We start from the raw sequence: 25541 nt of genomic DNA on the forward strand, positions 1-25541 counted from the left end.
GGGAGCAAATGTGTCAGAAGACCTTCCAGAGGAAACACTTTGAGGGAATGGACCATTTCATCACCAACTGAAACACTAGAGCGGAGTAAGAACAAGTGTCTTCCTGTTGTGTTTATCTGGTCCCTTCTGAACACTGCTGTGATGCTGCAGGACACAGAGGAGGGAGGGACACTTTTGGCTCTTCCACAGGATCTGCTGACCCTCCCTGACCAGTCCTCCTAAACTGCACTGACACCTTTAACTAAGACACAAACATCAACATCAGCTGCAACATTTTTCTGTCGCAAAACTTGAATTTTCCCACAGGATCAATAAATCTCTTGCTCTTATTGTATTTTACTGCTCATTGTGTTTAAATTACCCCTCAGGGACAAATAAAGTGATTTTGATTTGATTATTTATGCAGATATTTTTATTAAATAATCTGCTGCAGTCAATCTGTGCAGTGGATTGTGGGATGCCTCATAGTTCCTTAAAACTGGTTAGGAACCACCTGAGGTTTCTATGCTATGAAATGAAGCATAATCTCTCCTTTCCTTACTTCTTCCTAACTTCACAGCTTCAGATGTAGCCTCTCTCTGATCTGAATGGTCATTGCCTAAAGCCCAGCACCTGCAGCCTGTCATCAGAGAGTGAATTCTGGAGGTTCTGAGTTTCACGTGAGGCATGGCCCTGTATATGTCCTGCAGGTTGAGGCACTGGCAACTCGGGTTCAAATGTGGTTAAATAACAAAAACTAAAAGAAAAACAAAAAACAATAGGGGTGCAGGCTACATATAGTTTGTATAATTGCAGTTTTATTTTAGTCCTTGTTTAACATTGGGGCCTGGTTTAGCCATGACTCAGTCCTGGTCAGAGCCTGGAATAAGCTCTGTAAATAAAAGCGCACCTGGATAAAAAGTATGAACCCAAGTCATTCCCCTCATGTACATTTGTTTTGTTGGAGTCTTGGCCCTGAGCTACTGTGGCCCCAGCCCGCCCGGGGCAGAGGCCAGCTCAGAGGGCAGGTCCCCGTGCTCATTGCCCCACAGGCGGTAAAAGTGGCTGAAGTCCACGTAAGGAGGCACACGGCCCGTCTCGTCGGGCTGGGCCGCCTGGCTGCCCCTCTGTCGAAACAGGCTGCCATCGCCTGAGCTGGAGCTGGAGCTCTGGGTGTGGGTGTTGGTCGACTGCAGCGTGGTGGTGGGGCTCTGGCTGCTGCAGCACACATCAGAACACACAGGCAGTCAGTCAGTGGTGGAACAGAACAAAGTGAACATAGAAAAGTACTGTACCCATATATTTTCTGATGTATGTTATAATGTTGTTTCCTCATCGCAAACAGACCTGGAGTTGTGTTTTGTTTCATGTTTAACACACAAATCCTGCAATTATGCCTCTTCTCTCAGACAGAGAACACCTTGTGATATCATGAGGGCAGACACAAAGTGCTCCACTCTGGTTTTAAACTCCATATACTTTCACTAGAATCATTTGGATGATTTCAGCCCTGGAATTTCCAATCTGTACTAAACAAAAAGTTAAAGATGGCTGTTAATGTGGTAGAACAGTGCATTTTGAGATTTGGGGATGAAGACTAATAATAAAGGGTTACTCAAACGTGTGATTGAAACACAACATAACTCCCGGTATGTAACAGCATGGCTTAAAGCTCTTAAGAGTTCATTTGAAATAATATAGGACCTTTAAGTACAAATCTGAGCTATCTGTACTTTACATTACATACAGTGTAGTACATTTAAGTACATTTAACATTGCATACTTTTTACTTCATTACATCTGAGAGCAGGCATCTACTCTTTCTGCTCTCTAAATATGAACAGGTCATGATTGAAGAAAAGCACTGCTTACTGTAGTGTTGTCATGATACTGGAATTTCATTTCAAACTCAGTTATGATATTATGGGTCGGTACCCGATTTTCCCATGTATTTGTGCAAAATGTACAGATATATTGTATAAGGAGCAGTTGAGGTCAAAAGAAGTCCGTGTTCTAATTAGAAAGTGTTTTATTGTCCCACAATCAGGAAGTACACTCTTGCTGAGAAGTATAACTTGCTAATTATTAGCTTTACCATCACAGCAAAACTCCACTTTAACTTCTAAAATATGTCAAAGTCACTTATACACTCATTGAGGTGAATAATTAATTACTTACTTATAATGTAAGTAGGAAATAACTTTGTGCAACTACTAACTGTTTATAATGAGTTGTTTTTTACATTTTGAAGAGTAAAAATCTGGTACAGCTCATCTGAAACTTTTCTGGTGGCAGGCCTGTACCTGCTCGTCTCCATGGAGTTATTCTTGCTTTACCTGGAATGTTTCACAGTATGGCATCAAACTCATCTATCTTCAAGCACACAAGCAGACAACCACACCAGGCCAAGTTACAGGTCATATCTGTGGAGGGCTATAAAGACTATAAATGTGCCTGTATGACTGCTCCACTGTGTTTTTAAACTCCATACTGCTTCACAAAAATCATTTGGATGATTTCAGCCCTGGAATTGCCAATCTCCACTGGCCCAAAGGTAAAAGATAACTATTAACTTGAAAACTACTGCTTCATGAAGTCACAAGGCAGAATAGAGCATTTTAAGCTCAGAAATATGGACAACCTAATGAAACAACCTTACTCAAACATGAATGAAATGAAATGAATGAAACAAAACAATTTCATGTATGTTATTGAGGAGGTAACAACATTCTAACAGGACTTAAAGCTCACAAGAGTCAATTTAGCATAACATTGTATGTTTAGGGATTAAGGTGACTGCGTTGTGTTTTGCCGTCTGTCTCTCATTATTCACTCTTCCTGCTGTGTCCTGTGTCCTGTGTGTTTGACCGTCTCTTAGTGTAACTTCACATGGTACTGATTAAAAAATGGGGAAGAAACAAAGCAAAGGATGACTATTTTGAGGAATCTGAATGTGGTGATACCTCTGCCACCACTCCCACTCCACAGTGTTAGTATTATTTCATTTCCTTTACATTAAGTTAATTACAACACACAGTTTAATTTAATTCCTTTATTTAGACTGATATTCTAAGTTGGGTGCACACATTGTAGTTAATGTAAGTCTGAATTCTCATTTACACTTGTTCTTTTTTGTTGTTTGAGTGGCCAGACGGAGGAGCCTTGGCAGAAACCATCCACGCTGAACAAAGGGGGTGCACTATTTAGTTAGTTTTACTAAGTTAGTTGTCTAGTTTGTTTAAGGTTACTTTATTATAACTTATTATTTTCTTTATTATACTTATTTGCCTTCTTGTTACTTTGATTAAGTTAGTAGTTTTAGTTAATTATTTAGTGTTCAATTTTAGTTGACCCTCATGTTTTAAAACAACCCTGTTATTTGGCTGGTTAAATAAATGTTCAGAATGTTCAGACTTACTCATGCAAACCTGATCAGTGGTTACACTTTACACTATAACACTACTGGACGTAATAAATGAATTATTATTAATAAATTATTATCAGGTATCAGGAGATAAAGTTTAAGTACCTATATTGGCATCTGCACTGAAAACAAATGGATAGATCCATCCCTAGTTAAAACAAAGCTCAGATTAAAGCATAACTTGGGAAACAGAGCTTCAGACAGAGCAGTGCCTATAGTTAACATCACCCCCCAGCTGTAGTAGTCATACACACCACCCTGTCGAAAGAAAAACATACAACATGTCATGAACTTTACTAGAATTTTAAATCTATCTCTGGGGCCTTGCTATGTGTTTGAAAATATAAACATGGAGCACAACTGTCTGACATATATTTGATCAGTATTGTGTGAGAAAAATCACACTGGTACATATGTTGTCTGAAGGTAGCATGGGTTAGTTTAAGGTCGGGAACAGAGCCACGCCTAATGCAAGCTGTGTCCTGTCTCTGTTCTATTCATTACCACCACAGACTCCCGTCCTCTGCTCTATTTCTCTTTCCTTCCATCTCTCAGGTATGAGAGGTTACAAAGCCTGGGAGCTCACCAGCCCCAAATTCTTCTCTCACCATTACTCAGAGAGGAGGTATTTTATTTCTATGGGATATTAACTGCTAACATATAACATATTTATTTCACCATGTTACAACAACAACAGATTCACATTTGTTTTTAATGCTCTTTGGCATGTTTTTGTCACTCCCCTTTCAGATTGTTAACACAACACAATCAGAGGGTATTCTGTTACTGAAACCACTGCACATCACATCAGGTTTGTCAAGTTGCTGTGTACAGTTTTGTATCATGTTTTTGTATGTTTCGTGTGGGAGCATGGGTGACGTAGGCTTGTGGGTGGAGCACTGCACAGAATATTTCAGCCAACGGTAAGGGCAGTTTGGATAGAGCCGGGAGAGAGCGCTAAACTACTCAAACTTCCATGGACGACATCTAAAACCTCTTCAGGCTCATGGGGGAACAATTTTGTAGTACTGTTTACTTTCTGGTCAAAAAGTGAGTGTGTGCTGCCCCCAATGGCCAATGCACTTTTGAGTACTATGCGACATTACACAGGACTGCCTTGATTCCAGTGAGGTGTTTCTGGTACAAACTGGCTGCAGGGGCGGAGTTTGAAGTGTGGCTACATGTTAGAGTAATCACACTGTTTCTCACTCTTCCCTGTAGGATGTAACCATGTATTGTAATGAGCAAACCCAGCTCATACCTAATGTAGCAGGTGGCCAGTGACCCTATGCCACTGGCCACCTGCTACTGATTTAAAGTTGTTCTGACGCGCTTGTAATATAAATCCACAGATAAATTCTTAGTCCTTTATTGGCTTACCAATGCCATCCACATATTCCACAATACAAACAATGTGGTCAAAAACGCTTTGCCTCCAATCAGCCGCACCTTTGGCTGCCTTCTTGGCCCTTAAATATGTTAAGGAGGGCACCACACTGCCACACAGTGGATGGAGGACAAAGCAACAAGTAAGGAACAAAAAAAAGTTCAAAATGGCTCCTACACCTACGAAACCATGATCGTACCAAGGAAAGCACGCAATGTTCCTGGGAATTTTCTGGCCAGTAACACTACTTGGGCAAGTTAGACTACTCATTCCTCTGAAACATAGTTATCATAAGATTTAAGATGACACTAAAACCATAACCTAGCAACCATAATGTTAACAAGGATCGAACATACATAGTAATAATAATAGTTATGATTAGACTAATAAAAATAGATGATAACACCTTCATTCACCTGGCTCCCCCTAGAGTCTAGGGGTCTCCAACATGTAGCTCGGGAGCTAGCGGTAGCTCTCCACTCCCTTCCAAGTAGCTTGGCAAAGGGATTTCTCAACCATATGTGCTAAATAAGTCAAATTTGACTAATTAAATGCCTATTACCATTGTACATGTGTCATTTTGATGCCTAACTTTGTACACTAATAAATTAATAATGGTTTATGCATCTTACTGCACCTCATCTAAGACTCGAGATGGCTCTAATATATGCTCAGTTTCTTGTGACGGCTAAAACTAGTAGCTCTATGGAATTTTCGTTTTGTAAAAGTAGCTCACTGGAGGAAAGAGGTTGGAGACTCGTGCCCTAGACACTGCTGTGATGTTGCAGGACACAGAGCAGGGATTTCTCTTCCTCTCCTCAAACTGCCCTAAAATATCTTCCTTGTGCATAAATTGTCTCTGAGTTTTGACTTCTGGCTGGTAAATTTTTGGGACAGAGTGCATGTGCGAATGGGGCTACTCTCTTGTCTGATCATGTCTTCATTCATAAGTCATATTTACACAATATTCTCCAGCTGTGGCCCGTGCTAGAGAGCCATCTCATATACAAGCAGGTCACATAACACTTTGTGCATTCTGAATCTCCAGCCGCTGACTCTGCAGACCGTCACCACTCTACCCGACCCCACGGAGAACAATTGGCCCTTCACAACATGGTGCCCTCCTGTATGCGTGCTATAGAGCCGGAATGTGTGGTCATAACACAACACAATAGAGAATACTGGGAATATTAAAATCATAGTGTGATCAGTGTAACTAAGCCAGTGGAGATTTGACACAGTGCAACTCTAAAGACGTCACTGCCTTAGCTTTAAGCACACGCTTTTTGGTCACCTTGAGATAAGTATTTAACATTTTCTAATTTAAAACAACGTCTATGTTTGGAAAATACACTTCATAAACTTCACTTTTGTCATGTGGAGCTCCCTCTGCTGTCAGGGAATGAAGTCCTTCTCCCCACCCATGAATCCTGTGTTAATAGAGTCATGCCTTAGTAGTAGGATTGTCAGAAGTATCAAAAATCAGATACTAATCAATACTAAAAATAGTATGAAAACTTGATACAAATCTGAGCAGGTATCAATACCAAGAAAAGTCACAGGACAGAAATGAGTCTTTCCTGAATGTCTTTAGAATGATCTCGAGCTGTTTCAGAACAAGTGTCAGAGCACATAGACTAGTATACACACATGGACCAACATGAACCTACTGCACCACTGAGGGATTACACACATATAAGGTGCAATGATTTAATGTTGAAAATTACATTCTGCTCCAATCAGGTTCATTTGGTCTTCTGATAATTTATGTCATCAGGTTTTTTTATTCAGACCAAGAGTTTGGTTTCATCCCGGACAGTTTGTTCTGCTCCTTGCACTCTTTCTCAGAGTCACGTGATGTTACTGTAACGTGTCACTCAGCTGATTTAAACAGGTTTTGGCCCTGTCTTCCTACCGGTGGAGGCAGGATGACACCGCCATCTGCAGTCCCACTTCCTCAGGACAGTATCCCAGGTGTGTGAGAGTAAAAAAAAAAAAACCTTGTCCCGGTTTGTTGTCCCGTGGGCATGTTTCTGTATTTTGAATGCCTCTTTAATCCAGCGACAATGTTTGTTTGATGGCGCTGTCATCCTGCCTCCTCTGGTAGAAAGGCAGCGCCAAAACCTGTTTAAATCAGCTGAGCAGACACTTTTGAAAACAAACTCTTGGTCTGAAAAAATAACCTAATAATGTATGTAATATAGAGTGCTTTTAAAAATGATTATTATTGATAATAATAATAACAATAACGATAACAACAACAACAATATCATCGACTAGTGAATTAGTATTGAAATCAAGTTTTACATTTTAGTATTGTAACAAAAATAGTTTTTTGAGATTCATCAATCAGTCTATAATCAATTTGATTAGAGACTGAGTCTGGTGATGGTTTATGGGCTTAAAAACTGTGTAAGCAAAGTCTGGAGTTTTCTTTGTGATATAACAAAATAAAATTTGAACAGGGCATTGGCTGAGTGCTCAGAGATGACAATTTTGGTTTAATGGATTATTAAAATGTGTGTAAATGAAGCAAAAAACAACTCCAGGTATGGAGTTGGGGCAGTATAATTATAGTTTAGTAGAAGCATAGTTGCCGAAAAAAGTTCCTTTTTTAATAAAAGTAAGTCTGGTTCTCAAGAAAGGATTTCCATAGGCGTAGTCAAGTCAATGTAAATGAGTAAAGTCCAGGGATTAAAACACACACAATAGCACAGCAGGGCAAACCCTTCAGAGAGATAAATACTGGACTGGTGACAGGTGAGGCGCCCAGCTAATTTTGATCCTATTTTACTTGTTTATTTTGTGTACCTGCTCTCTGCAAAGCACTTTGAAATTCTTCTCTGTGAAAAGCACTGTACTCTACTCTATTTACTTGCAAGTGAAGCAGAGATAGTATATATTTGTACATGTCTGCAACTGTCTAAACCTTTGTGTGTATGTTAAAGATCCTGTATTATGCAAAACTGACTCTTGTGTTTAAAAAAGCCCTGAAAAGCCATCTCTTTAAAAAAAAAAAACTTTCATTAACTGTCTTTTTCTCTTGTTTGTCATTGTTTGTCTTCCCATGTAAAGCATCTTTGGGTATCTTGAAAAGCGCTATACAAGTGTTATGTATTATTATTATTATTATTATTATTGTGAGCTTTAAGCCATGTTAGAACGTTGTTACCTCCTCAAAAACATACCTGGAGTTGTGTTTTGTTTCAATCACACACAACTGAGAAACCCTTTATTAGGCCCAAGCGCCATGGGTGGTGTAGGGCCTATTGCGATTGTTCAGCAATGCAAAGACTGGTGCCCGCTGACATGGAACGGTGTCATCGCCTGTGAGCTGCGACAGTGGCCTAATTGTTATTGTTCACCCCAAAACGTAGGGCACACTTGACATCGTGCGAAAACAGAGCGCAAAGCGCTCTCCCCTTATCAAACACTCAAATGCCACTCAATTGTGACACATGGCATCCAATAGTACAGACTGGCATTGCCCATTATTGCCCATAACTGTAATCGTTAACTCTCGTAAACTCCAAAAATGTGCATTGGGTATGTGAGTAATTGAAGAGGTTGTGTTGCGCTCGTCATTGACTATAGAGCTCCGGACCCCACGTGACTCACGGTGGGCGGGCCGCCATTTTGGCAGTAAAAATGGATAGCGCCACCGCTGAATTTTTCAAGCCATCGGAGTACTCACTTTAATTCACAAGACATTGAGCTTCAGATCAAAATTAAATGGATTAAACATTGACCGTATAATGCCCCGGGGGTGTTTTTAAAAAATATTTCCGCTGAAGAAGACGTCCCAGATCCGCAGTACATCGCCAAATGAACCAAAATTGGTCCGATTGACATGCCTCTGTTTCCTGGTAGAACAGCGATACCTCCAATTATCAACACAGATGTTCCCTGTTAAGACCACGGGACATCCTCATCTCAAGAGTCATCATGAACTCGTAAAACACAAAAGCACGGGTAACAGCAGCAGCAACAGCGATAAAGAGGAGCACTCACCGCAGCTCAGATCCCTCAGGACGGGGTCTGCGGTCTGGTCCTTGGTCCGGAGGCTCTGTCCTCCATGTGCTGGTTCCAGACGGTAGCGAGCAAGACCAGTGCTTGATGGGCTGGGTCTGAGCTGTTCCGTGTCATCGTCTGCACGCTGGTTCCGTGCGGGAAAAGCGAGAATGCACTGTGGACTACAGGTCTGGACAGTTCGCTCCGGCGGTCAAGAACTGCGGCTGGTTCCGAGGTGATGCAAAGCATCCGGACAGAAGCGTGAATAGTTTGGTGGGTTATATGTTGTTCTGAGCGTCCGACCTCCACGCTCTTTGTTCCTGGGGAACGTTCTTGTCAGGCCAAGGCTCCTGACACCACTCCCCGCTGTAGCTCCTCTGAGCCCGGCCTGAACTGGAGCTTCTCCCGCTGGTTCAGGACTCTGGTTTGGATCTAGTGCGACTGTAGCATTTCTCACACTAGGCTAAAAGCAGGACATTTTTAAAGTTGAATCAATTGAATAAGCTATTGCCTATTTCCATAAAATTATTTGGTTAATTATAAGCCTAAAATAACAAATGCTGTTTGCTACTTTGGAGCCACACGTTCGCACATTGGTTCTTGCTCTGATCTTTGTGTATTACATTATCTGTATTGGAAAATTGTTGGCAAAATAATTCGGAAATGAATCGCGGCTGCGTCTGGAGAACAATCTGTTATTGCGCTGGAGTCGTACAGCGCGAGTCAGCCGATCTGCCGATTACTGCCAAAATGGCGACACCTTGTGCCTGACGAGCCGGTATGACGTCAGCTCCCGGAGCTCTATAGAGCCCACGGGTGAGTTACTGGACGCGAGCATTTTCCAGTGACATATATATGTGCCACCACAGATGGCACTATATTGTTATAGGGCCACTATGTTCAGTGACATGTCGCTGACGAAAACTCACAAAATTCTGCACAAAATTCAAGAATGCCAAAATAGGAATTTATAAATACTCAATACATCAATTTTGTATTTTGTAACAGCGGCCCCTGCAAAATCAAATACATTGCGCCTATGGCTATGCCTATAAAATCAACTTTGTCATAGACAAACAAAATTTGGGTGGTGGACAGGTCTTGTCGTTCCAAAAAAAAAACAAAAACAAAAAAAAACGCAGTTGCTAGGCAACCAACAGGAAGTCGGCCATATTGGACTGATCATGCGACCTGGCATCGAAGGCGCAATTTCCTGTCCTCGTAACAAACTCGTTCCCGGCCGTTTGACCCAGACTCACTAGAATCATTCTGTATCATCTAGACAAGTGGGACATTAAAAGTTGTTAAAAGCTTTTTAGAAGATCAAATGGTGTTGCCGTGGCAACGGTGCAAATTTCGGGTTCATTTTTGCAGCTCGCCATCAAACTTCGACAAGTGATAATTCACATAAACTTTGGCTGATTTCACTCAAACTTTAATCATTGGTGGACACTCCGACCCAGAACAGATTTATATAAGAAATAGAGCCTGACCGATTATCGGCCGATATGGGCACCTGGAGGCATATCGGCTATCGGCCAATATGCCGATATATATATATGGAAATATGTCGACTTTGAGGCTAGTTTTGGTCATTTGTTATGGATTAGCTGCTGTAGCTCCCGCACATAAACAGGCTGTTTTCTATTGGCCTATTGTAAAGTGACTACATTGGCCGTATATTTGCTACTGAACCTGCATTGATATGTGAATGAGCTGTGAATAGACGTGTGAATGATGAAATTTGCGCATATAATTAATTACCGTGGTGCGCAGCATTTACGGCTAAAGGCTAATAACGCTAGTTTCTTTACTAGTTATGGGTCGGTCGCGAACAAAATGGCTCTTAGAGCCGGCTCTGAAGCGAACAACGGGAGCCTGATCCTTATTGGGAGTCGTGTTTTCTCTTTCTCTCACTTTTTTTCTCTTTATGCTATGTGCAGACTCGTGGTAGTTTGACAGCGGCTACAAACGAAACTTTGAGAAATTTGCGTGTACATAGGATAAAAAAACTTGCATATTTGGCTATAGTTTAGCATAAAATAAATAAACCAGGACTAATCTTGGGCACGAGATACAGACCGAGTCCCGACACTCCTGGTTCAGTTTTGGTTTAGTCCTATTTTACACATGGTCTAGATCTGTTTTAGTCCTGGTTTAGTCCTTTTTCAGTCCTGGTTAAGACCTGGTTCAGGACTGAATCAGGACTGAAGAGCCGCTTGGGAGCCAAAAGAACCAGCAGCTTTTAGTGAGCCAAGCCAAAAGAGCCAGTTCTCTGAAAAGAACTGGAATACCCATCACTAGTGTCTAGAATGTGATGCAAAAATGCCATTAAGCCAACCTACTGTCTGTAAATATGATGTAAAGAGGCAGAATAACAATAAATGTTGACTAATTAAACCCAATTTAAAATCCACCAAAGCCAAACCTAAATTTTTTAAACAATTCAACATTTACAGTGACTTTTCACATCACTAAATATATCGGAAGCTCCAACTTTCATTATATCGGTTTCATATCGGCCACAGCAAAATTCATATCGGTTGGGCTCTAATAAGAAAATCTCAAATGGGCGCGATAACGCCCTCTAGGGAAATTACATGGAACAGCTAAATTTAACTTTGTCGTAGACACCTTAAATTACACGTGACATGGTCTTAATCAAAAAAGTCAATGACAACCCCACGCCATTTCCCATCGTGTTGCAATAATAGCAACAGGCCAAACATTTGTCCTTGTCAATAGAATGTTCAACAAAACTTTGGCATAGCCAAACCAAATTTGGTGCACAGATACATCATAGGAATAGGAAAAAAAAATATATATTACGTGGTTGCTAGGTCTGGTCTTGATAAAAAAAATAAAATAAAAAAAAAAAAAGGTCAATGATGTCCACACTCCATGTTACCACGGCAACAAGCCAAAAATCTGTCCTCACCAATGGGACGTCCAAACAAAAACTAAAACTTTGACGTACTCAAACCAAATTTGGTGCACAGATGCATCATGGGAATAGGAACAAAGGAGTATACTGTGACTGTGAGGCGATAGCAAGGGCCGATCATTGCTGCTTGCGGCTATATTTTATTATTATTATTGTCTACATCTCCAAAACTCAAAATGCTGTTCCCACTGAGTTATGAAGTGGTAGTTTTCAATTTAACAACTGTATGTTTTGATGAGAAAACAGAACATACATAGTGTATAATATGGGCTCTTTAAAGTGCATGTGGCAGGTTAATTTCACCAGTTACCATTATTATAAATTGGCCTGAATTTCTTCTAGATTCACACTTTGCAGAAGTTTATAATTTCACTTTCTGATTTGATATAAGTAGAGGTACTTCCTATTACCTATCAGCTATTATGTACACAAGGGCCAAAACTTGTCTAAACTGCACGGTCATTAGACTAACACGAATAAATGACAATACCTTAGTTTTGTTAAAAGAAAGCTTAAAGTGATAAATGATCTCTAAATTTTGGATCGAATTTTCAGTGTTTATGTCGTAGGTAGAGGAATTCCATTTAAGAACTCAGCGCTACTCTAGGTATTCTTGTACTTTTCCTCTTAACTTTTTTCTACAGCTTAACTAATGTAAAATTATGTTAAATATTTTTGCACAGGTATTATCCAAGTCAGAATTAAAAAAAAAAAAAAGTTAAATGTACATTTATTACTATTAACTGTTCTGTCTTTGTTCAGTATAAAAAAAGTGCTAAAGATTTGAATTATAAAAAGAAAGTCACCGTTTGTGGACTTCCTGTTTGGTTATTTCTTTCAAAAACAAAAGATTAGAGGAATGTATGTTTTCTCAATCAAACCCTCAACAAATAAATGTTAGAAAGTTAAGCGCAAGTCAACACTGGAACATTTCAGGCAAACCAACCATAACATTTACATGGAGACAGCAGGTAGTGTGCACTTCAGAAAAGTTTTGAGTGCACCTTTAACTCAGAACAGACTTTAGTTTCTAAAACATTGCAGCGTGAGGCCCATTGTTTCTCCTCACAATATCCTAACAGTGCCATGATGAACTTTGTAGAGGGCCTGGGCTCTTACATTGATGTGTGTGTATGTGTGTATGTATGTGTGTGTGTGTGTGTGTGTGTGTGTATGTGTATGTGTGTGCATGTGTGTGTGAGTGAGTCTGTGTACGTCTGTCTCACCCTGGGGTGGGGGTCTCTTCCTCCTGCGCAGATGTGGTGTTGGTCCCATTGGTCAGGGTGCAGATGGAGGGCATGACCAGGGACAGGGTCACGCTGGTTTTGCTAGTGCTCTGGGAGTTAGAGTAAGGCACCGACACTGGGTAGATCCTCCCCCCTGAAACACACACACACATAACACAAAAGCCAACACTGTTCTGTGTTAAGACTAGGCCAAAGCCTGGCTTATTTTGACAATCCAGAATCATCAAATCCTCTCAGGTCCACTCCACCAACATGGTTATACAGAGCTGACATAACACCTCGCATGTCACAAGTGAGTACCATAGTATTATAGGTTGGCAAATGAGTACCACAGGTGGGTATGTGAATACCTTGAGTGGGTGTGGGAGGGTCCGGCCCGGGGTAGTTGATGCAGCGGATGAGCAGGGTCATGTCCTCATGTTGCCCACAGAGGGGTGCTCTTTGGCGTCCAGACATGTAGACGTCGTGGTGCACACGTTTGACCCGCTCCACCACAGACTGAGCCGCAGCCTCCAGGTTAGACTGCTGCGCCAGCTCTGCTGCCACCATGGCAACCATCTCCTGTTGCCCAGACAACAGTCGGTGTTTAAACAGTCATAATAGAGTATAGCAAACCATATTATAACATTATGTTATTATTTATTTGAACTTGAAACATTTATTGAAAAATGTACTGCAACTATAAAGTGGAACTAACAATGAATTCAATTTTTTTGCTATTAAAACTATGTACTTTACCTAGTTCTTTTTGTCAAAATACATACATTTGCAGCAAATTGCAGTACATTTGTATTTGCCAAGTGTGTGAGTGTGTGTTGCACTCCAAATAGGAAGTTCACATGCGGCTCTTTGGGTCCTACAGACCCTGGCTCTCATTGGCTTACAGTGGAATACTGTCATCCCTCTTTCCGGAACTGCTGCTTTGGTCTTAAAATGTTCATATTAACCCACTCTACATGATCCTGATGTTTTTTTCACTATTTTGTCCATTAAAAAATTTGACCTATTTCTAATATAGAGCCTGTCTCCAAATTCACTCCTGTAACTGTGAGCCTCGTGAGCTTCATTTGACTGGAGTCAAACGCTGTGGGTGACGTCACACCAGAAGCGGAGTTTGACTTTTGCGCTGGGGTGGGGCAAACATTAAGTTGAGCGTTAAGTTCAAGATTTAAAGTGCGTATTGCCATGTGCACAGCAGGGAAATGCCTTGCCCTGTACAATGACATTGTGACATTACATACAATAGTTATAATGCTATTACTCATGCAACAGAACTGTTCATAAGTCTCCCATAAAGCCAAGCTACACAGCACATCACACATGATCAGGGTGTAGTGGGGGTGGTACATGGGGGTACGCCATCCACCCACTTCTCCCGATGTGAAATAGAAAAAAATTATTACTTAAAACTTAATTACAACTTAAATGTCAAACCGGAGATACTGGCAACGGTGAAAATAACCTGCATAGGCTCATGATATCTGCAGTACTGTCCTATAGTGACCTGTGACGTGAGGAACCAGGACTGAATCAGAGTGTTGTGACAGGCTCAGAGATGTACCCACGTAGAGTGTCGAGTGACCGCTGCAGAAAGGACCAGTGCAGAGCTCTGTGCCTCACTGAGCTCACCGCAGCCGGCGGCCGATCACGCTGCTCCATGGGCTCAGGGTTTCGTCCTAGTTTCTTCCTGGTTTAGTCCTGGTTTAGTCCTGGTTTAGTCCTGGTTTAGTCCTGGTTTAGTCCTGGTTTAGACCTGGTTCAGTCCTGGTTCAGATTAGGATTCATATTTATTTCATACAATCCTTTTGTTTGTGTTGACATATTTAAAATATTAATACATTTTTTTTATTAAATATTTGTATTGGGCATACTCAGACTCTGTGTCGTAACATATTTCAACTACTAGGTGGGGCAGTGACCCCCCTGACCCCCCAAAACTCTGCCTATGCGTCACACTCACTTAGTCCACTTTGTTATACATTCTATGAACTGCCCTGATTAAAGTTTACAGTGTTTGTGATACAAACACCTTGCTGCAGGGGTGGAGTTTCTCACCCCCACCCTCTTCTTTTAGTCCTCCAGACCCCACCGCTGTGTCCACCTTCCTTACTTACTTTAATCACTTTCACTATTTTTGATTATACATAAATATAATATGTATATACTGTGTATGTATAACAGTGTTAACTTCCCATCACTCACAAATAATGGTTAACAGCAAATATCAGCTTAACAAATATTAAATCAGTCATGGTGCCAGTCCTATTTTTTGTACTACTCTGAACAAATAAACATGAGAGAGAACTGGTTCCTCCATGTCCTCCCTCACTCACTCAGGAGACACACAGCCACTCCCTATGAAGGCTGTGTGGATTATGGCCCATTATAGTCTTATATTTGTGCCATCTTGTGGCCACAGAATGATCTGCATTCTGTTTTATTATGAGGATGTCAGAAGGTGAGTGTACCTGGTTGGCGTGCTCGGGGCCATGGGCACTCTCCAGGGCACTGATGAGCCCCTCTGACATGAGCAGCAGGAAGCCGCTGACGCGCTCCAAGGACTGGCTGTGGATCTCTGGCTCTGCGATGATCGGCTTTGCTTTGGCTGAGCTGGACAAACAAAGAGGGCCACCACTAGAACATCATCACACAGTGTCCGTTATGAAGGTATGCTAAGACAGGGGCAGACCGCATCCAAATCCCACTCACAGAGGTGAGAGCAGAGGTAGGAAGTACTTCTACTCTGTTACAATTACTTGAGTAACTGTTTAAAGAAATTCTATTTTTTTCAGAGTACTTTACTAGCCTCATATTTTACTCCTACTTAAGTACTTATTTATCTTTACTGTATGAAATGATTTGAACATTTGTGTTTCTTGCTCCGCACCTTCAGAAATAATGTAGTTGTCTTATTTTACTGTTTGTCTTTGACAATAACAGATTTTGTGCATTATTTAATGTTGTGTCCTTCTAATTACATTCATTTCAAATTATAAATCAGATGTTATGTCCCAACAGTTACTCTTTAAGTTACTCGTATTTGAGTAGTCATTTCTCAAAAAACTTTTTTTTGTTGGACCACTATATCTTGAGTAATACAATCTGACTGTGAGGACTAAATGTGCGTTCAGAGACACGTGTGTTGGTGTGTGTGCAGGTGCTTGCCTGAGCAGGTGGGTGTCGCTGTAGTGGATCTTGGCGCGGTAGTCTCCCAACCGCCTGGTGCTCCTGTGCCCTGCAATCTGCCCAGCTTGCCGGATCAGCGCCGAATCCACCCCTGAGAGAGGAGGAGGGACAGAGCAGAAAGAGGGATCAGAGAGGGAGAAGAGAGGGAGAGAGGAGCAGAGAGGAGGAGCAAGGGGGAAGAGGAGGAGAAGAAAGGCAGGAAGAAGGGAGAGAGGGTACAGAGAAGGAGGAGAGAGGAGCGGAGAAGGTGAAAGGGAACAGAGAAAGGGAGCAGGAAGAGAGCAGAGAGGAAGAAAGGAGGAGGAGAGAAGGAGACAGAGAGAGTAGAAAGGGTGCAGAAATGGAGCAGAGATGGAGCAAATGAGGAGAGAGAGCACAGAGAAGGAGAGAGGGAGCACAGAGGAACAAGGAACAGAGGTGTGTAAATTAGATCAGTCCAGAACTTTCCAAAAACAGTTCCTCCTCCCTTTCCCCCCCATTCCTCCCCACTCTCACTAAACTCTAAGTGAGAAGCTTCCTTAATAATAATAATAATAATAACAATAACAATAATAATAATAATATCTCTTTTTCTCTTAAGGACTGGGTCCAAAAACAAATCACCATATGAACCCTGTGGCTACAAGTCCGCTCAACAGTCTGGTCTGTTTTATTTAATGTCTTAAGTACTTACTCTGCATGGCTATTGGGTTTGCACCAATGACAATAAAACTATGTTTCAGTGCATAGGCTTAAAGACTAAGTGACTCAGTGACACTGGTCAAAAACAGGACAGCTGGAACATATCTTGTGTAGAAGTGGAACGTATAAATCTGCTCTTATGTATAAAATGACTTTATGTTTAGCATTAGTGATTAGCATACAGGTCAAATATAACAGGCACTAAGAAATCTTTAAAGAACTGAACAGCCGTGTGTTCTACAGATCATCTTTCTGTAACCCATTCTACATGATCCTGGTGTTTTTATTATTTATTTACTTATTTATTATTTCTCTATTTCATCCATAAATTAAGATATGCACTTTAATAATGTTAGCAACCGGTCTGACCATGTTGCTAAGGGTACCTTCAGCAGGCTCGCTTCTGATTGGCTCTTTGGTTGCTATAACACTCATGGCCTGAATTCCAAATATTTGAACTCTGCTCCAAATTTAGTGTTTTTGTGTGGCCATACCGACTTGCCAAAGCCTGATCTTGTCAGATCTCAGGAGCTCAGCAGGGCTGGGCCTGGTCAGTACTTGAATGGAGCCACTGGGTAAATCAGTTGCCACAGGGGGGCGCCAGTCTCAAAAAAAAGTTGTTGTATCTTTAGGTAAGACACTTCACCCACATTGCCTAGTATGAAAGTGGTGTGTGTGTGAGTGATGGTGGTGGTCAGAGGGGCCGATGGCGCAGATCGGCAGCCTCACTTCCGTCAGTCTGCCCCAGGCCAGCTGTGGCTACAATAATAGTTTACTACCACTGAGTGTAGAGTAAATGAATAATGAGCTGTAAAGTGTCTTTGTGACATATCTATGAACAGCGCTATGTAAAACATAAATAAATAAAATCAAATAATAAAAATAATAATAAACAAATAAATAAATCAAATCAAATATTCCCCCATCTAACTGCTAGCCTCAATGAGCTACATTTGAGTGGAACCGAATGCTGTGGGTGACATGACACTCCCTGAGGCTAGTTATATACAGTCTATGGTTAAAACTATGGGCATACCCACTTTAGAAGCAATAAAGAAGTGGCTGGTCTCAGTCCCTGTGAGAATATGACATGTCATGATGTTTAAAACCAGCCTGACTCACTATGAAGGAGCCTGGGTGTACAGAAGAGGTTTTGGATGGGACCTACAGAAAAATCTGCTATTTTTGTAGCAGCAGTGAGATGCATTAGCCAAAGCAATGTCAAAGATTAAACAAAGGAGCTCACCCAGAGCTGCCAGCCGGTGCAGCTCGTCCTCGTTGTCGGTGCTGTGGGCGCGGCCGATCTGCTGCACCTGGTTCTGCCCGTCACTGCTGGAGCGGCACAGCAGTGCCCGGTCTGTGCCTGCAACACACAGCAACACACAGCAACACACAGACACACACACACACACACACAATGAGTCTATAAGCAGAAGCACTATGCAACATTCACTTCTCAGAGATTGTAACCAGAACAGTTGTTGTCACTATAGTTGTAGCTACTTCTCATTTACCCTTTCTGTGTGGAGTTTGCATGTTCTCCCTGGGTCTGGGTGGGTTTTCCTCTAGGCACTCCGGTTTCCCCCATCCACCCAAAAAAACATGCAAGAACATAGGTCTCCAGGAAGAATAGCTGATAGCTAATGGAGGTCAATTAAAAATAAATAAATAAAATACAACCCTCTGAAGTCGTATTTGGAGTGACTCGTGCATGTTTGAGCTATCTGATCAGTTGACGCTCGTTCTCACCAGCACTGGCATGCAGCCACTGCTCTGTTCTTACTTTATTCTTCCAGTTTTATTTTTCTTAATCGCCGATTAACGTAGGATCACCAGTGTCACGTAGTCATTTCGGTAAAAAAGGAAAAAAAATCTGCTACCCACTAGTGTGATGTAATCAAAGTGTTTGAGAGACTTCTTCTGCCTCAGCTCCGTCCCCTGGTGGCCCCCTTCTCCAATCCTCTACAATTTGCACAGCAGTCCCATGTCTTCTTTCTATACATTTCTTTTTTTTTTTTACATGTACATAAACATTAGGCAAATCATGCCTTATTTGACGCCAGTCTCTTATTATTTTCGATATTTATTTAGAATGTATTACCATTTATATTTTTGCTATTTGTAATTATAATGTATTGTGATAAATGAGGCTGTGAGCTACTGTCATTTCCATATGGATCAATAAAGTTTGTTGAACAAGCACAATAGGTCTTCTTTAATCTACTCCACACACTGGTGGTAAGCTACTTCTAGTGAATGAAGTGACATAAGGACACAGCAACCTTCTAGAATGTGCTTTCCACTTATGCCACCTACCTTTGGGGGCAAAACACTTTAAGTATCTGACCCAAAACTGCACAGCACTTCAGGCAAAAACTGTTATTTAGAAAATGTATTTATATAAAGACAGATTATAAATGTGAATCTGCCATTTTACATTTTACCTGTCTGTCTGTGTGTGTGTGTCTGTGTATGTTTGTGTGCCTGCATGTGTATATGTGTGTGTATCCATGTTGGTGATGTACAGCTTGTTGTTCAGGATGAGAGGGTTTGGTGTGTGTATACCGTATTTTCGGACTATTTAACAAAATTTAAAAATTGTACATATATAGGCAGCAGCTGAATATAAGCCACAGGTGTCCACGCCTTCAAGAACATTACGGGCAAGCAGCTTTTATCGCCTCTGAAATTTTTGTCGTCTTTTTGCAGTGAGTCAGTTCGTCATGCTACCATCACTAAAATCTCACCGTCGACTTACTGATGCCAAGCTCATGCGCAGCAGCTCTGTTTCCTTCTTCCACAGCCACATCAATCACCTTTAACTTAAAAGCTGCATCATCTGCATTTCTTCGTGTGTTTTACATGAGGAGGGTGTGTGCATGAAGCGCAAAATAACTTTAAAACACAATCAAACAGCATCTTCCTCAGCGCATCACCCCCGTTTCTCCCCGTGCTCTCTCTGTCCTGTCTGTATCATGTCAGTGTCTCGAAGGATTTCAGCAGATTTCAGACTCGCTCGGGGGTGGGGCTAGTTTTGTCAGTCAGGTATGAGTGGATGTCCGGCTACTTAAGTTTGAGACGTTTCTTCTCATCATTTATGCATACGGGTAAGACGTATCCCCCTCACTAATGTTCATTTAGCATCATAACTTATTTTATCACACCCTAGATCCATGTGTTACCCGCACAGACAGCGGTGTTTTCTGCACTCAGGCTGCACGTATCCGCTGTGTTGCCAAACCATAGACCGTATACCATATTTTTTGAACTATAAGTTGCACTTTTTTTCATGGTTTGGGTGGTCCTGCAACTTATACTCCTTTGTGACTTATATATTACATCTTTTACACTGACAGCCACGAGAGGGCACTCTAGGCTTGTGTGTCAGTATCTGCTACTCACTGTACCACTGTCACTACTGCGCATGTCTCCTACAGAAAAAGCTGCTGTCTTGCTGCAAGTAGTAAAATATTCAGCCAAAAACAGTAATTGAGTAGCAGAAAGAAAGTTTGGAGTGAGTGAGAAACTTGTGAAGGACTGGTGAAAGGTGGGGATGGAGAACACGGCTTCACGGCAACCGGGATGGTGCACCATGCCACTTTCAACTTTCAGAAATGTCTGAATAATTCTAACTGGAACTGATGCTGAGTCTGATGGCGGCACTCCATTTACCTGATGGATCTATGGTTTACCTCCGGAGGTCGCAAAGTTGGTCAGAAGTGACACCGAGGATGAAGAATTGAATGGATTTAGTGATTTGGAGTGAGATGGAGAGTTTGGTTAAACTTGTTCTGTTCTGTTGTTTATGTTATAGTTTATCTGAAGAACTGTGAAATATGTGACGTTAACAGTCTGTTGTTCTCTCTTTTATTATTACTAGAACTTGTCTTTGATGAAATGTCCGTTCCTGGTCTCTGATTTTATAAAATAAATTTTCCCCAAAAAGTGCAACTTTTCTTCTTATTGAGCATTTTTTGGCTGGTGCGACTTACAGTCCGAAAATACAGTTTATGAATGGACACTGTGCCAAACAAATAATCTGGCCATATATTAGCTGCATTGTTTTATTAGCTGCAGGGTTCAAAGTGTGAGAAAAAAGTAGTGGCTTGTAATAATTATATCCTTAATTTACAGTATATATGTGTGTATCCATGCTGGCAATGTAGAGCTTGTTGTTGAGTGTGTGTGTGTGTGTGTGTCTGTGTGTGTGTGTCTGTGTGTGTCTGTGTGTGTGTGTGTGTGTGTGTGTGTCTCTGTGTGTGTGTGTGTGTGTGCATATGTGTGTGTACCCATGTTGGCGATGTAGAGCTTGTTGTTGAGGATCAGGGCCACCACAGCTGTAGCTCCTCCACACACCTCCTGCTCCAGCTCCTGCAGCCGCTCCTGCACCTTCTGGCTCTGAATGCACAAAAGACAAATACTTTCAACGCTATACTAACACTTTCAAACTCACTCCAGCCCGTGGCCGATCCCCATGGACAACACCAGAAAAATGGAGGATCCAACCCCTCTCGAGAAGTTGGGTACCAGAGCCCAAGCTGTGCGTGGAGGAGAGCCCGACTATATCTGTCCAGTACATCAACCTCCCGCACAAGCTCAGGCTCCTTTCCCCCCAGCGAGGTGATGTTCAACGTCCCTACAACCAGGTTCAGTCTCTTGGCTGCCCTGGGAACGTCTCGGGGTCCCCCCGGAAGAGCTGAAGGAAGTGTGTGTGGAAAGGGAAGTCTGGGAGTCCTGGCCCCAGACAAGCGGAAGAAAATGGATGGATGGAAGATTCTGGAAAATGTTTGCCAGTTTATAGAGTTTCAAAAACACATTGATAAGTATGGTGGCCATTAGTTCCACAGAGCTGATTTTTGCAGCAAAAACACTTAAAATATCTGACCCCAAACTGCAGCAGCACAGCACAGGAAAAAAAATTGGAATAAACAAAAATAATAACAATAACAAAAAAAAAAGAATTTTAAAAACAACCTCAAGATTTTCATAGTGTTGCTAAGGAACGTAAAGCCATATTTTTACTCATTTAACACTATTTTCAGTAAGAAATAATTTTAAAATGTAGATTTATAATGCGATCTATAACCTGAAAACTATTAAAAAGCTGCCAACAAAAATGAGAGCTTATAATTTTTCAATCAAGGACATAAAGTGGTAAACTGAAAACCTCTGTACTCAGATTTTTCTATATATTTGAGCAAAATGTGTCTTGACCCAGTACAGATATACTATATTGTATAAGCAGCTCTTGAGGTCAAAACAAGTCCTCTGTATGCTATCGGGTTTACATCTAATTATAAAGTGTTTTATTGTCTGATAGTCAGAAAGTATGCGTTGGCATGCTAGTTGTTTACTTACTGTAAATAGTTAGCAACTGTGATGGCAAAACTCTGCGCTTGTCTCTGCGAGTTGTGAAAACTGCTTATAAACTCATTGTGGTGAATAATTAAGATGCTTGGAATGCGTAAATAAAGAATTATATTGGTCCACTGCAAACCTTTTAAAATGAACTTGTTCTCTAAATACTGTATGTCAGTATCGTCCTCCCTAGTGTCTGAGTCTGAGTCTGTGTTTGTGTCTTTGTCTGAGTCTGTGTCTGTGTCTGTCTGTGTCTGTGTCTGTGTCTGAGTCTGTGTCTGAGTCTGTGTCTGAGTCTGTGTCTGAGTCTGTGTCTGAGTCTGTGTCTGAGTCTGTGTCTGTGTCTGTGTCTGAGTCTGTCTGAGTCTGTGTCTGTGTCTGAGTCTGTGTCTGAGTCTGTGTCTGAGTCTGTGTCTGTGTCTGTGTCTGTGTCTGAGTCTGTGTCTGAGTCTGTGTCTGTGTCTGAGTCTGTGTCTGAGTCTGTGTCTGAGTCTGTGTCTGAGTCTGTGTCTGAGTCTGTGTCTGAGTCTGTGTCTGAGTCTGTGTCTGTGTCTGTGTCTGAGTCTGTGTCTGTGTCTGTGTCTGTGTCTGTGTCTGTGTCTGTGTCTGAGTCTGTGTCTGTGTCTGTGTCTGTGTCTGTGTCTGTGTCTGTGTCTGAGTCTGTGTCTGAGTCTGTGTCTGAGTCTGTGTCTGAGTCTGTGTCTGAGTCTGTGTCTGAGTCTGTGTCTGAGTCTACCCCATCGCGTGGAAGGAAGTTGGACAGGTGAGCCTTCTCTGCCAGAGCGTCATCTATGGACTCAAAGTAGCTCTTCTCCACCACGTCGAACGCCTACAAGGCCATAAACATTACTTTAAAGTCATGCCCAATGCGAATCAGTTTTGCTGCAGTACATTTTGTTTATTTTTTAGCTTTAATGTGAATAAAAACATTCAAGGCTATAAAATGTGCTCCATGAGAAAATGTCCCTGTGTCTCCATGGGGTCTTATTCTGTATACCTCTCACACAAAGGGGAGTACCTGTGTGATGCCCAGACACTAGGGGGAGTACCTGTGTAATGTGCAGACACTAGGGGGAGTACCTGTGTGATGCCCAGACACTAGGGGGAGTACCTGTGTAATGTGCAGACACTAGGGGGGGTACCTGTGTGATGTGCAGACACTAGGGGGAGTACCTGTGTGATGTGCAGACACTAGGGGGAATACCTGTGTGATGCCCAGACACTAGGGGGAGTACCTGTGTAATGTGCAGACACTAGGGGGGGTACCTGTGTGATGCCCAGACACTAGGGGGAGTACCTGTGTAATGTGCAGACACTAGGGGGAGTACCTGTGTGATGTGCAGACACTAGGGGGGGTACCTGTGTGATGTGCAGACACTAGGGGGAGTACCTGTGTAATGTGCAGACACTAGGGGGAGTACCTGTGTAATGTGCAGACACTAGGGGGAGTACCTGTGTGATGTGCAGACACTAGGGGGGGTACCTGTGTGATGTGCAGACACTAGGGGGAGTACCTGTGTGGTGCGCAGACACTAGGGGGCGTACTTGTGTGGTGCGCAGACACTAGGGGGCGTACTTGTGTGGTGCGCAGACACTAGGGGGCGTACCTGTGTAAGTATGCGGCGCACCTCTGCGTCGCTGTGGGCCGTGGCGAGCTGCCCCAGGAGCAGCTCAGCTGTGAGGAACTGAGAGGCAAAACTGGCCACTTTATTACCATCATAGCCGTTAAAGACACCGTACAGAGAGCAGCCGTCCTCGCCCCTACACACAACACACATGTCAGGCTGTGAGGGAAGAAAGCCTACACTGTCTGTGAATTAAGCTGTCAAACAAATACAAAAAAAATGTTTTCTGAATGAAATTCTGCTTCTCAAAGCTTTATTATAATTTTTGTGTACTATGTCTAACGGTGTAGGCTGCTGGTATACTGTAGGCTTGTGTAGTAAAGGCTGGTGTAGTGCACGCTGGTGTAGTGCACGCTGGTGTAGTGCACGCTGGTGTAGTGCACGCTGGTGTAGTGCAGGCTGGTGTAGTGCACGCTGGCGTAGTGCAGGCTGGCGTAGTGCACGCTGGCGTAGTGCAGGCTGGCGTAGTGGTAGTGCACGCTGGCGTAGTGCAGCTGGCGTAGTGCGCTGGCGTAGTGCAATGGCTAGTGCAGCTGGCGTAGTGCAGCTGGTGTAGTGCAGGCTGGCGTAGTGCAGGCTGGCGTAGTGCAGTGCGTAGTGCAGTGGCGTAATGTAGTGCACGCTGGCGTAGTGCAGGCTGGCGTAGTGCAGGCTGGCGTAGTGCAGGCTGGCGTAGTAGTGCAGGCTGGCGTAGTGCAGGCTGGCGTAGTGCAGGCTGGCGTAGTGCAGGCTGGCGTAGTGCAGGCTGGCGAAATGTAGGCTGTTGTAAGCCACTGTTGCTGGTGTAGACTGGTGTATAAATTGTAAGACTTATGGAAGCCGGTGTGTAGGTTGGTGGTGGCTGCTGCAGGTGTAGGCTAGTGTAGATCTACCTGAAGCGGATGTGTGCGTCCTCATAGGGGTGGCTCTGGCTGCCCGCTGCCTCAGCTCCGTACACACAGTTGGGGGCAGTGCCCACTCCACACATCTCACACACGGGCAGGTCATCTGTCCAGCTCTGGTGCTGATCAACACAACCACACATGGGTCAGTGGTCTCACTGTTTTACTCTTTTTACAACACCTACATTACTGCTTTACGTGACACAGAAGTCTTCATAAACACGTCGACTTACTGTGCTGTTACGAACTATGCCCAAAAGTTGGCTACTTGTTTTGAATTCCAATTTGGAATGGCTACTATTACTTGATGAAAACTTTAAGACATCAGTGGCTTCTGTTATAAAACCTGTCACCAAATAACTGCCGCCACTCGCCATGCCAAGCTGCCAATGTGAAAATGAAACTTTACCCATCTCCTTGGTTAAGTCTAGTTAAGCTTGGCCCATGGGTGACCCGGAAAGTTGGGCCTTAGAAGAGTGTGGAGACGGCGCATCAGTCAAACCAAAACAACCCCAGCCCCCTGTGGAGGTGCGACCCTCTGGTACTTACGCTTTGGCTTAAATTCCTGCGCTGTGCCATGTTAACTCGGCTCCCAACTGCGCCAAAAGGAACAGAACTTGTGCGTAAAATGTGCGCTTTGTTTCAAAACCAAAGTATTTGTCCAAGAGCGATCCTTCCGCATCAGAACTTCCCACAGCCCGATGCCTGCATCAGAGAAGCCCCTCACCTCCAGCGAATCCCGCACACACACAGCACAAACAGCCGGAAGCCTGCAGCAGAGAAGCCCCTCACCTACAGCGAACCCCGCACACACACAG

At 42.7% G+C, this 25541-nt stretch overlaps 1 protein-coding gene across 2 annotated transcripts; it reads right to left on the reverse strand.

Annotated features, from left to right (window-relative positions):
* Window positions 1-775: 775 nt before the first annotated feature.
* tab1 (TGF-beta activated kinase 1/MAP3K7 binding protein 1) lies at window positions 776-25413 on the reverse strand. 2 transcript variants are annotated; one of them, XM_055157934.1, is made up of 11 exons: window positions 25273-25413; window positions 24715-24845; window positions 23825-23978; window positions 22954-23046; window positions 21149-21257; window positions 18106-18222; window positions 16158-16269; window positions 15461-15602; window positions 13343-13553; window positions 12972-13125; window positions 776-1194 (listed from the first exon to the last, which is right to left on the reverse strand). In XM_055157934.1, the coding sequence occupies exons 1-11, from the start codon at window positions 25300-25302 to the stop codon at window positions 960-962; spliced, it is 1488 nt and encodes a 495-aa protein (XP_055013909.1). In that variant the 5' UTR covers window positions 25303-25413; the 3' UTR covers window positions 776-959. The 2 variants fall into 2 exon arrangements, with proteins under 2 accessions (XP_055013909.1, XP_020777738.1); XM_020922079.2 differs by having other exon boundaries at window positions 776-1197.
* Between the last annotated feature and the right edge of the window lie 128 nt (window positions 25414-25541).

This window comes from Boleophthalmus pectinirostris, unplaced genomic scaffold, assembly GCF_026225935.1.
Source record: "Boleophthalmus pectinirostris isolate CB_2022bp ecotype Guang Dong unplaced genomic scaffold, ASM2622593v1 HiC_scaffold_22, whole genome shotgun sequence".
In the NCBI taxonomy this organism is placed as follows: domain Eukaryota; kingdom Metazoa; phylum Chordata; class Actinopteri; order Gobiiformes; family Gobiidae; genus Boleophthalmus; species Boleophthalmus pectinirostris.

Bases quoted from the DNA above. Each gene is read 5' to 3' on its own strand.
- tab1 (XM_020922079.2), bottom strand. From the start codon at position 25,302: ATGGCACAGCGCAGGAATTTAAGCCAAAGC. The intron at 23,979-24,714 runs GTAGATCTACAC...TGTTGTGTGTAG, and splicing joins GACGCACACATCCGCTTCAG to GGGCGAGGACGGCTGCTCTC. The intron at 23,047-23,824 runs GTACGCCCCCTA...ATGGCCTTGTAG, and splicing joins TGCGCCGCATACTTACACAG to GCGTTCGACGTGGTGGAGAA.